This window comes from Pyrgilauda ruficollis, unplaced genomic scaffold (assembly GCF_017590135.1).
Source record: "Pyrgilauda ruficollis isolate IOZ18807 unplaced genomic scaffold, ASM1759013v1 scaffold94, whole genome shotgun sequence".
Lineage (NCBI taxonomy): Eukaryota > Metazoa > Chordata > Aves > Passeriformes > Passeridae > Pyrgilauda > Pyrgilauda ruficollis.
The window spans coordinates 1690082-1703587 of record NW_024531488.1 but is presented as its reverse complement, the minus strand read 5'-3'; the positions used below and the strand labels follow the sequence as shown (position 1 = coordinate 1703587).

General features: G+C 43.4%; 1 protein-coding gene across 7 annotated transcripts in view; it reads right to left on the bottom strand.

Moving 5' to 3' along the window:
* Positions 1-5570: 5570 nt before the first annotated feature.
* FAM172A (family with sequence similarity 172 member A) overlaps positions 5571-13506 on the bottom strand; it is a 245509-nt gene continuing 237573 nt past the window's right edge. For all 7 annotated transcript variants that reach the window (XM_041489473.1, XM_041489476.1, XM_041489474.1 and 4 more), the window contains one exon: positions 5571-6410. In XM_041489473.1, the coding sequence (XP_041345407.1) occupies positions 6268-6410 (143 nt within the window). In that variant the 3' untranslated portion in view covers positions 5571-6267. The remainder of the gene's footprint in view (positions 6411-13506) is intronic.

The window sequence follows — 13506 nt, the reverse complement described above, 5'->3', positions numbered from 1 at the left end:
GCCGCGGGGGGCGCGGGGACCCCCGGAGCCCTGAGCGGGCGCTGTCCTTGGTGCTGGGCCCGCCCCGAGAGCCGCCGGGCGCTGCCGCCACCCGGACAGCGCGGGTAGGGAACTCCGGGACTCCCTGGGAAGAACGGCACCCTGCTCCTTGGTGTCTGCCCCACCGCGCCGCCGCTTGTGGGGAACACACAAGTACCTATTTATTGGTGTGGCGAGCCCACGGGAAACACTGCAATAAGCACCCGCTGTGCTCCTTGCTCACACTTCTTTAGCCCCCTTTCCCAGGCCCCCCTCTAAGAGGATATACGCTAAACTGGGAGAAAGTACAAGGAAACGATTTATAATCCAAGTAGCCATCACCACACAAAAAAACCCCCCAAAAAACCCAAACCCCCAAACAACAAAATACCCCACCAACATCTGAAGCACCCATAAAGAAGAGTGTGAGAGGCAGATTACCCTCATTGGCAAAACTGGCAACACCTGGCTCATTGCAAACAGACAGATCAGTGTTTGCAAGTTCCTGGAGCTGTTAGGCCCTTCCTCCACAAGCCCTAGGCAAGCAATATTACGGGGTATGTTATTTTTGTACCTGCATGTTGTGGGGAGACGTGGAGGACCCTCCACCGAAGGTGCTTTACTATAGAAAACATAATTTTTTGGCAAGTTGATTTGGAAGGAGAAAGCATAAAGCAGTCCCAGGAGAAGGGGAGATGAGCAGGAAGCTTACTTATGTAATTAAGCAGAGATAGCACCTTTAAAGAAGACAGAATCTAGAGACAGCCCTTTACCAGGCATTAGGGGATTAGGTAGGGCATGAGCAAAGTGAAACGGAAATGACAAAAAAAGATGACCCAGGCCTCTCCTCAGAGGGGTCAGTTCTTTCCTGTGCTGCAATTTAGTGGGAAATAATTGATGCTACTGTCTCCACTGGCACAAAACAGCCTGCAGACCAATCCTCTGTGAATATTCATATTTATTTGACTCCAGAGGAGGAATGTAGACAGTGTGGAGGGGCAAGGGATGCCTCAGTGTGGGTTCTCCTCTTTCTTTGGGTCTTCCTGGGGAGAATGACCAGTGTTGGGCAGACCCTGTCCCTGCATACCACAGACCCCCACGACAGCAGTCAGACAAGGGGGATGAGGAGACTTGTGTTTTAGCACTGTTTTTATTTCCCACTCATGTTTCACCTTGTTCCTCTTGCAAGGCGAGGAGGCGGTGAAAAGCTGGTGTCTGCCTGGAGCAGGTGTTTGGAGATCACTCAGGAGTCAAATGTGAGAATTTGAACTTCTCAGGTGCTAGTCTGTGCTGGAAACCCATTTCCCCCTGGAAGGCTTCTGGAGTTGATGTTAAGGTAAGTCAGAAAAATAAAAAAAAGAAGCCACAGATATAGGATAGCACAAGTGCTTCTCTCCAGGTTAACCCACACAACAGCACTCCTTCATTCCCAGGCACTGCTCTCCCCACCATGGGGTCAGAAGATCAGTGAGGGCCATGTTACTTGAAATAGGCCCCTTTCTAAGTTTATTCTTCCCAAGAGCTTAGAGGGACCCAACTGCAAGGCAGCAACCCATTCAAACTTCTACTGTAAAGTTATGGCTTGAAGCCCAGAGAAGCTTTTGTTTTTTTTTCCGAGTTGTTTGCAATGAAGTTAAGTGTGGGTGGCATGTCCCACGGGATAGGTGCTGCTCACCTACACTTCTAAGAGGTCCTCCTGTACTTTGTGTGAATTATTATATTGCATTATATTGCACTATATTTATTATATTGTATTAAATTGGCTTTAAAAAAGAGCTAAACTTTTCTGGCAGTGCTAGTGTGGATGGAAGAGGAGGATGTGGGGGGGATCTTCACTGCCAGTCAGTTCTCATCCCCAGGTTCTTTCCTCCTCATAACAAGGAATTTTGATTGAGAAGGAAACTTTGAGTATGTATGTCCTAACTGGAGCATGTGGTTATTGTGCAACTGATAGACTAGAACAAATTCTGCAGCTCAGGATAGGATTTTCTACATACACCAAATATTCGTATCTTTAGACAGGGACAGCACCCAGCTGAAACAATGAAACTGCACAGGATAAATGGAATTAAACACACTGGTCACTATGGGCTTGATAAGAGATGGGGTGATTGTATCTTTTATATTTGACCAATTTTTTTTCTTTTAGTTTAATTTTTTGTCACAATTTAAATGTCATTACTTAGGATGGCAAAATTTAGAGATGCAGTAAAGCTGCTTGTCTGAATCCACTTTGAAGTAAGAACGCTAGTGGGTTTGAAATCCAGATCTACGAGCTAATCTCTAGTTTTCCCTTCAAATGGAATTCAGCTACAAAGAGCTTGGAAAGATTTTGCATCTATTCAGGAGGCACATCTTTAATTTTCTGAGGAGCGAAAAATCCACAAGAAACTTCATATAGCTCCTTAGGTTTTGCTTAGCATATGTGATAAAACATTGATTGTTGCAGTTTGGTGACCCATGAAATTTGGGGGTTAGTTTTCTCTTCAGACCAGAGCATATAATTATGCAAATAAAGAGCTGTCACTGATCTAGTGAAATACTCTCTAACACATGCAATCCAAAATGGAACAGAAAAGTGAAATTTGTGGTATTATGATGATACAATGATAAATGACATCTCCTTTCAAGTTTTTCTAGAAGTACATTTTTCACACTTTGTCGAGTACATCAACATAATGCGGATGCACACACACACGCACAGACACACACACATCCTTTTGAGATCGAGATATCCATGAATGCGTGCAGTCACACACACACACATGCATCCTTCCACTCTGTAAGATAGCTCTACCCTGGTGTACGATGGATGTACACATTCTTGGCAGGTTATTTTTGGTTTGGTTGACTTGAGAATGGTGCAATATGTGGCTCCATGCAGTTTTAGATGTGACACTTTTCGTTTGTACTTCTGAATGAAATTTCTAAAGGGGAAAAATACTTCACTACCCACAGTAAGTGATGTTTCTCAGAGACAGGAAAAATGCACATTTCCATGAAAAGCAGCAGCTTCTTCTGAGTCTGGGAGAATCACACTGTGAGAACTGTAACTGCAACCAGTGCACTGCCATGTATGCACAATGAAGATGAGGGATACCTTTGCTTTCCCCCACCCCCGCCCCTTTTTTCTTTCTTTTTCCACACAGCCCTACTGTGTTTGGGGGTCTGTTGGCTGTTTTCTGCTAGGAACACTTCTTTCTTGCTCTCCATTCTTGACAACGAAGCACTGCTTTCATTGGTCCACAGTTTTAATGGCAGCATTTTGACTTGCAGAATGGTGTGCAAACCTTTTGGGTGGCAAGGAGCTAGGAGTTTTCCTAGATCCTGTTGTAGGGCCAGTTTTGTTGGTTTTCTGTTGTTGTTTTTGCTTTGGGGGTTTGTTCTGGTTTTGGGCTTTTTTCTGGTCACTTTTGTACTCGTAGCTCCAAAGCTACCTAGGGCAGAGGCTGTTGCAACATGTCACACATCAAGGAGCTTTCCTGTGACGAAACCAGGAGGAAGTTGACAGCAGACCTCTGTCTCCTAAAGACATCATGGCCTGAGGACAAGTGGTATGCATCTTTAAAAACATCAGTCCAAAGGAATAGGCTAAATCAACACTCATCCCCCCTTAGTGTGCTTCAGGGTTACCATTGTCACCTTTCCATGCAACACCAATGCGGTGGCACATGCTGGGATGCTCTGACACCTTCCTCTCTTTCTGCAGACCATGTACCCTCTGCAGCTGAGGCTGCAAATGCTGCCTCCTCTGTCTCTAGCCTATGCCCCCTGCAAAAGGCCCTCCCCAAAAAACGGATAAAACTCCTCTCTTGGCGTAATTTTACGGTTTCATGTTTCTGAACAGCTAAAGGGGAGAGGATGGTGCGGCATACTCGCCTGTGTGGCTTCCTATGGATGATGCAGGGTGTGCGGAGAGAAGCCCACGCTCATGTGAACTGAGCCACAGGGCTGGACAGGCAGCCCACTCTATGGAACAAATGAGTCTCACCCCCCCTCACACCTTCCAGCCCCAACCCTGCAACCATACGGGGTCCTATTTGCAAACACGCTTGCCCACTCACATGTGTTCTGAGCTGGTGGAGCTGCTGCCCATGCAGCCCCCACCCTGCCCACCACAGATAGCGGCTCCCGTGGAGCTCCATGCAAGGACACCAAGTGTGCAAGAAGGAGAGAAGAAAGCATATTTATTTTTTGTTCATTGCAAGCAGAGCAGTATCAGTGGTGAGGATCCCCTCTGCTCTACAGCCCCCCACAGGAGCGATAATAGTGAGCTGGGCCCAGGGCACAGTAAAGAAAGATTTTTTAGAAAATGGTGTTACAGTAAAAACGTTTGTAGTTTGTTTCTCATCAACAGTTAAAAAAATAGATCTGCTCCTCCAATATTAGGGCACCCTAGACAGTCCATCTCACTTCCACAGAGATGGAGAGTGGCAGGTCTGGTTGTGTGCATGTGCAAACTTCCCTGGCCTCTGCATCTTCCTTTGCTGTGGGATGAAGCACAGACACCCAAACCACACCATGTAAACTCTCACCTTAACCCTGAACACACAGGGTCCAGAGGGCTGGGGTGGACATGGACCTGGGGAGGGGTGGGTTGTAGACCTCCGCAGTGGGGGATCAGGCTGGCCACAGGCAGCAGCATCCTCTGACTGCGAGTGAGGGCAGAGATCGGAAGCCAGAGGAATCCGGGCACAGTCCTCTCTCCCAAGCAATAGGTTCCCCTCCAGGAAGAAAATCTGCCAGGCACAGATACTGCACTTCCTCCACATAGGCACAGCCCCCACCAGGGGTTTGCTCCAAGCACCCTTCCCCAAGGGCAGAGCTCAAATGCAGCAAGATGACAAGAAGCAGCAGCTGGGGAAATGAAGCCCTGCTGCCAGTATGAGCAGGTAGGGATGGATGTAAGCACTCTAGGTGCTGAGAGCCCCCGGCCTGCAGGATTTAGGCCCAAACCCAGCTGGGTTTCCCTTTACACCTCACTATGAGCACTTGTGCTTTTGCTCTGTGGCATAGAAGGGTACCCCTGCTTTGGCACTGTCTTGTTTTAATGCTCCGCACCACCACTTCTGGTCCCCAGCTGCAGGACTGGACACACTGCATGAAGAGAGGGTGGGATTGGGTCCAAAACTCATGTCTGAGAGGTGCCTCCTTGCCACTAACAGTATCAGAGGTGAGGTGGGCATGGCCATTAAAGAAAGGACAACTCTAATTTAGTATTATCAACACCAAAGGAGCTTAACTAGAGTGCTTGCTCACTGGGCATGCTATCAAACGCATCTTTTCCCTCAGTTTTAGTGGAGAAAACCTGCCTAACACAACAGTTATGGCTACATCCACATAGCCCCTATGCATGGTGTGAAATCCCCACACAGTGCCCTGCTGGCCAACCTTTGTCAGAGAGACTGGTAAAGTGGGGAGGAACCTGTGAGTTTAGGGAAAAGGGAATAACCATGGGATGGCAAGTCATTACAAACTCAGCATATGAAAATGGAAGCATTTTTGTGTTTAAAAATAAACAAAAAAATATGCAGTGTGTCTATATTTTTTTATGTCATATTTCACAGTGTGATCCAGCCTGTTAAAGAAAAGCATTTTTTTAAGTAGAGCTTTCCAAAGGAAGAGAAGATCTACAGATAAAGCCGTTGATCTAGCAAGAGAAAATCTCTTCAACAATGGAGCCTTTTTAGAATTCTGGGCCAAACTTCTTGGACACTCTTGACAGCAGAAAAATGAGAGAGTTAGAAGTCAATTCCACTTGGTCCCAGAGAAAGAGAAGGCTACTAGGTGTAAAATCATAGGCTGGTTAACATGTTTGAGTCAGGTCCGTGTTTTAGAAAAGAGTAATTTGTATTTTGTTCTGTCTCAAAAAAAAAGGAAACTGCAAAATATCCTGCAGGCAACAGGACTGCAAAGAAGCTGTTAAATTCTGGCATCAACTTGGTGCAGGGCTATGCTAGGGCAATTAGAGCTGCACCATGCTGCACTGTGCAGTACCACTGTCAGCCTTAATCTGCACTCTGATGGGCAGCACAAAATCCAAGTTACAGTCCACAGGAAGCACAACCAGTGAACCCATATTGCTTTGACAGTTGCACTCATCTAGAAATAATGCAAAACGCTATTTAGATGTATACATCACGACCCTGTGCTCTAGGAAGAAAACAATCTAATGAGGGGCTGGGAGACTCCTTGCAGAAAACAAGCAGCAAAGACATTGGTGGTGGTGGGTTTTTTCTTCCCCTCCTTTTAAAATTCTTCATATTTTATCCTGTTGGAGCGCCGTGTTTGGGTTGGTTTCACCAAGCTGTTCTTCGCCTTTACAGCCTCACTGAAGAATTTGAAAACAGATGGAAAACTCTTCCAAGAAGTTAGTTCATGGCGTTCTGTACCTGCAAAACACAAAGGTGACAGTTTGACTAGGGGTTGTTCTCTGACTTGCTGGGTGTTCACAGGATAAATGCTCCATAAAATGCAAAAACTCAAAACTCACAGAAGACACACAGCTGCTGCAGCTGGTCTGGAGGGAGCCTGGGAAGGGTCAGAGCTGTCCTGCTGCTGAGCTCTGGGGCAGGTGACAGGAACAGCTGCACACACATGCAGACAGGCACATGCACAAACATATACATACGCACATGCACAGCCACCCACATCACAATCAGAGATCCTCAACATGTCTCATATCTGGGAAAATAAGGTCCCAAAGCACTCTGCTAATAAAAGGTCATTGAAGCACCTCACCTATCTGCCCTACCTTGGGAAAAAGAAAGTGTCTACTTTTCAGACATCCTTAGTATTCTTTATTTTTAATTTCATACTGCTTTTAGCCTAGCATACCTGTTTTCCAGTGAAAGAGAACACTTAATCTGAACCACATCTCATGCATCACGAAGACATCCTTCGTGCACCTGCTCCCACAGATAATATTGAGACAGTAAAGTGGACCTTTCCTATTTATATCTTCCCTCTGCACATAGATTTACCTCTGTATTTTATTTTGGTGTACGCTTCTACTGTTTTGCAGTGCTTTCCTCAACACATTTGTTTTATTTAAACAACCACACTCCCTCCTCCTTCCCCCCACCACCAACCCCCAAAACAAAACCAAGATAACGGAGATAGGGAGCCAAGGGGTGTGAAAGAGTTGGGACCTCTTCCTGGGTAACCCAATTATGCAGAGATGCTGCCTGGTAGTCTTTGGATCCTGGGCCTCTGTCTGATACTTTAACATTGCTAATGATAATTCTTTAGTCTGTGATAGTAGGTCATTGCTATGGTTACTCTGCAATGGTGCAACACTTCACTTTCCCCTTCAGCTATTTGTTGAGACCCAGCAACCACATTTGTTGCCTAGCAACACTTCTGTGACAGTATCACAATCTGAGGGTGACAGCAATGAGGGACACAGTGGCCACAGCCTGGCAGGCGGAGAGGGATGCAGTCCAGGGTGGATGATGGTCCCTGCAGGACACAGGGTGGCCATCAGTACCTGGGGATATGGGATGGCTGCTCTGGCATGTTGTTTGCTGCATACCTAGCTCCACATCCCTGTCAGGACCCTCTAGGCATCCATCCATGGAGCATCCTTGTTGGGTCCACACACACCATCCCCTCCAGAAAGACTTTGATGGCAGCACTACCTGTCATATTGCACGTCCCTGACTCCCTCAAAGGCAGCCATCACACAAGCAAACCAATCCTCCAAAAAACCCTCTCTGGAAACACACTACTTCTCACACAAAGAGATGATTTTGTACAAAGAGCACCCATGTCACATGCCCAGACAGATTTTCCTCTCCCTCTCCATATTCATTGTACAGAGCCAATTCATGACATCTTCCAGAAATTTCCCACATGCTCCTTTTATACAAATGCTTTCCACCTTTAAATTAACCCATCATTGTAGAAATTCTCTTTGCTGAGAGGTAGTCCATCCTGTCAAGTGTAGGACTTGGCAGTGCTGGTTGAGCTGGGCTCCATGATCTCAAGGGTCCTGTCCAACATAAAAGTTTCTATAACTCTACCCAGCAGGTGGCTTTCAATACAGATCACCTATCCCACCCCCTATAAGACACCTCATAGCAATATTCATCAAGACTTGTTCCCCACCTGGAAAACACAGAAGTGGCCCTAAACAGCAGGAGGATAAAGCTTTCCTTCTAGCAAAGGAAAACCTGCAGCCTAACAGACATGTCCCTGAGGTTATGGCTTTGCTCGGTATACTATGACCGCCCACTGCCACCATGCACACGAAAGTCATCTACCAAAGCTGATTTTATGGAGGGATAGGCTGTCCTAACACACTGTAAGGACACTCCTGCACAGGGGCTTCACCTCCTTCCCACATGCCTGTGTTACAGCATATGGTGAACACCTCTTAAGCCCTGAAGGCAAAACATCTTTCCATGTGGCTTTCTGGTCCCTACACAGACATCTCCCACACAAACACATCTTTCTCACTTCTGCCTGTCTGCATTCTCTGTCTTGATTGTAATGGTCCTCATTAATATCCACTGGATTAAGATGAAAATATAGGCTGTGAATACTATGGGGTTTTTTCACCCCTTTCTTCCTTTTTCATCAACTACCTTCCTCCTCTGTAAAAGGGTCACCCATAAAGAAAAAAGACAAAACAAAAAACCAAATGACAAAACAAAACAAAAAAAAGAGTAAGTTTCGGAAGCCTCCCTGTGTCTTTCTTCATCCTGCCTTCTCCCATGCACTTTCCTCATGTTCCCAAGAGAGATCATGCTCACATTCACCAGTGTTACTGAAACTGATTAACCTACAGCTTTCCTGTGGCAACTCCTCTCAACCCACTCTTCTCAAAAAACAATTCAAGCTTTGAGTCTAGAGGGACTCAATGATTCAGCAGTATAAAGCAATTTTAACACTCCCTATTCTCCTTTTCCTAGTAACAATCTTACTGGCAGATGAACAATTTCCCTGGTGATAAAATCACTACAATGGATATTTAGTTTCCAGGATTATGATGACTCTTTGCTTGATTAATATTGCAATAAGAAAAGCTTGCTAAGTATCTGCCTTGGACCTTTACAGTAATTTCTAAAGGTCAAATTTTGCCCTTACGTATTCACATTTAACTACTACTAAAGGGAGACCTCTAAAAATTTAACATTGACACACTGTGCATTTATGATTTATATAGCAAAGGCTTGGAAAATTCAACCAAAGCAAGTGGAATTATGTCCCAAGGGTGACAACAGATTTTGGCCATCAGATTTTTGCCAGAGGAAAAATACCATTTACAACTGCAATCTCAACTGTGTATTTAGTACACAGATCTAAATGAAATGCATGAACAACCATCTATTTTTTAATAGAAGTAATAATTTTTAAAAGACAGACAATAAGAAGCAGTTGTTCTAAAGACAAGATCCTCTGAGATATATATTCTTAGTGCTCACTAATTTCAACAGCCATGATGATAAACCATGATTCAATATATTGTATTAATTGATGGGCTGTTACACAACATGTAGTGATTTCAGATATTAATTATTTGAGAAATCTTAGGAGCATGCTGCATGGAAAAGATATAAAAACCCTGTTAAGTGTGGGAAACAGCTAGAATACTCTAAAACATGCAAAGGCTACAATTGCAGAAAAAAAAGTATAAATCCCTCCTAGTCCCAGCTCCATTGAGATAAATGACAGAAATGTCAAAAAGCAAACCAGCCTCCCACTTGCCAGCATGGAGAGTTGTAGAGAGAAATGAATATATATTTTAACATGTGCATAACATCATTGGAAAGGAGCTCCAAAGAGATAGTGGAACCAATAATATGTGAGGTGAAATGAGTAATGACAGTAAAAGAGTGAACAAGTTCCAGAATCAATTTACTAAGCACCGCAAAGAGATATACAATTAGAAATAATGAAGATTTGACAATACAGTTGTTGATACAAAAAATAAGGGAATACTTTAAAAAATTTAATATCCAAATCATCAGGTCTGGATGACATGCATATGTGGGTCTTCAGGGAATCAGTTAATGAACTTGCTGGACTACTGGCAATTATTTCTGAGAATTATTTCATGTACAATCAGGTAAGCACCAGAGGACTGGGTGGGAATGAGAATAAAAGAAATTTCTAATTTGAGAAAAGGAGGATTAATTGAAACTAACTACCACACATAAAATTTATGTCTGAATACTAGTAAAGAAAGAGATCAACATTATAAAAAAATCACAAGCACCTCTAGGATAACAGCAGACACAACAGGCTTAAATTTGACAGGAACAGATAAAACCCAAACTTTATTGAATAATGAAAATTAGCAGGTGAGAAACTTATCCATTGCTGTGTTTTCGACACAGGTCAGTGTGGCAACCTTGAGGCAGTGAGAACCAGTGTAATCACTTAAAATGGATTATGACCCTAACTGCCCTAGTGAGATATGATCACTCCTACCTCTCACTTGCAAATCAGTTGCTTTATGCAAGTCAAGGGGCCCCCAAACACTTGACATCTACAGTAATGCAGCTCCCAAATGTGTGCTGCCATGCCTGCACTGGCTCTAGCTGCCAGCACCATATCCACCAGCAGCTGCAGTACACATCACATGTCTACGGGGTCCAGACTCAGCATCTTGTCTCGTATCTCACCTCACCTCACCTCACCTCACCTCATCTGATCTGATCTGATCTGATCTCATCTCATCTCATCCCATCCCATCCCATCCCATTCCATCCCATCCCATCCCATCTCACAGACGTCAAGTTATGCCTCTCCCATTGTACATTATCTCAGAAAACAGACTCTAGAAAATGGGAACTGGCACAGTTTTGGAGAAGTGGTTAAAGCATTTGAGAAGACAAATAGTAAGTAATAATATAGGGTTGAAAATATACCTATGAAGTCCCAGAAGGATTGGTACTTGGGCTCAAGTCTTTTAAATGTGGTTATTAGTCATCTGAAAGAATACTGAGAATATAGATACTGAACATAGTAATAGCATATTGAACAGGAGATAGTGCAAACATAAGAAGAAACAAAGAAATAATAATTAAAAGAGCAGCCTAAATGGGTAGGAAAAATAGGGAAGAGGAAAAGCAAAGATTGAAAGTGGAAATGGTGCCTACAAGGGTAGTCATGCAATATGACCATGTGAATGATGCTGAGGGCCATTTGCATGCACACATGCAAAGGCACTTTCACTGTCTTCCCTTTCCACTTCCACTCAGGAAAAGCAGCTCTTCACCTAGCAGGGCTGACAAATTCCCCCATCTGAAAGCAGAGTGTCTGGAGAGAGAAGAGCTCTGCAATCACCATAATTCTCTGTTGCAGAGCGATTACTGCTGTGCAGGACAAAGGTGCCCTCCTACAGTGTCTGCCCACTGTGTCAGACAAAAGCCTCCTCCCGCGGTGCTCAGAAGATGCACAGCACAATGGTGGCCCCCCACCGCGTTTACAAGATGTGTGGAACAAAGGTTTCCTGCTGCACAGGAGCTGTGAGAGATCTTCATACATGCCTTAGTGCTGAAATATTTCTGCAGAGAAAAGTTTCGAGGTTGAAAAGCTTTTCCACAGATACTAGCCACAGGGCTGACCTCAGGTCTGCTTCTCTAAGTGACAGCTCATTGCTAAATATTGCGGGCTTCAAAATGAATTAAGGGTGTTCCACGCCTTGGGGTTTAGTCCCCATTGGGATGGAGAATTCTGCTGTCTTTCAACAAGGTCTTGCTCAGCAGAGAGTTTGCTCCTTGTGATCATGATCTACACTGAGACCCTGTCATACTGCAAAATGCCAATGTGAGTAGCTTAGCCATCTTGTCTGTAGACAGTGGCAGAGGTTGCTTTTACATTTATGATTCAAGCTATGTATCTAAAAGCCACTCAGTCTTATCAGAACTTGATTCAAATGGCTCAGAGGTTGAAATATAGACTTTTGTGGGCTTTTTCAGGAAAAGAAACACTTTAAGCATTATTAAACATGAAAAGCAACACAATTCATTTGTCCTTTACATGTAAAGATAAGCCAATTCCATCTGACTGCGCAGACAAGTGTGACAGACCTCTCAGAAAGGATTTTTTCTCCTAAAAGTTATAAATCAATGGAAATTTCTTTCTTGATCACATTATCCACACACACATTGAAGAACTTCTTTAATTCCTAGGTATTCAGTTCTGCACTTCTGTAACTCTGCAGCAATATAACAATACTGTCCAAATATGCACTTAGGCGCTACCTGGCTGTCCTGTATGCTTTCTGTATGCTAACAATTTACTTCCATATCACAATGCTATTTCTGAACAGGAATTTCCATTTTTTTTCATTCTCCAGTGCCTCAGATACTATCAAGTATGACATAACTACTTTTAATTCATAAGGTTTCTCTACTTAAAATTCCTTTATCCTGTTGATCTGCGTGGGGAGAAACTATTGTGTCGTTTTGACTACTTTGGTCTACTGATGTAAACACACAGGTCTCAAACTCCAAAATAGAAGAAGAAGCCCTCAGCATCCCCAGTAAAGCTAAGGGAAAAGTAGATTAAAAAAAATACGTCTTGCTTAAAATCACTCAATAGTTCTGACTACGAAAATTAGAGCTTCATGAAAAATTGTGAATGAGTCCGTAAGTTCAAGAACACTGAGATTCAATGACATTAGGAGTTTTTGCATAAGCACTTCTAGATGTCACAATGGTAAAAAAAGGTTAAAAACTTAGGCAAAATTAAGATATAAGTGAAACACCAATTAATGAAATTAAAGCAGTAATTTCTGGGGACATAAAAAAAACCCCAACCCCAAACCAATCCCCAAACTCTGATGTGTTTAGTTTGGCTAAGAAGTAATTGTTTGTGTAGTCATGGACATAATAATCTGAAAGTGACTGTGTAGGGAAATTAATTCTTTGGAGAAGCCAAGAGGGAAGAAACAGAACAATTTGAAGACATGAAATACAGCTTGCTAAGTGGGCTTAGACATACAATAAACTGGTTAAGACTCAATACAAGAAAAATCATGTCAATGCTGGAAACTAGACTACACATACTAAAGCCATTTTTTACTTATTTACTTTGTTTTTACTTAGTTACTGTGACACAAAGCAGTTCTTATTTTTGTTGGACATGTATTATCTATAATAATCTTTAGTGGGATGATGAAAACAGAGCAACAAGCATCCAACCAAGAAAGAAGTTCACCTCTGAACTCCCATATTTGCAATTCGCTTTTCTTCCACTCCTTGTTTACAACACACCAACTTCTCACAAGAAGCGATTAAAATAAGTTAAAAAAAAAAAAAAATTAGTAAATTCCTCTTGTCCTCTGAGCAACAAGATGCAAAGATTCACACAAAAGCTCATTGCAAGCAAGGTCTGCAAAGTAGGAAAGAGATAGGAGCCTAACACGACCATCATTATTTTCCACTACTCTTCATCTAATATTAAGGGCAGTCCCACAACTTTGTTTGTTCCTCTGCATGTGAATTGGCCAAATAAGTGAAACTTGTGAGGTCA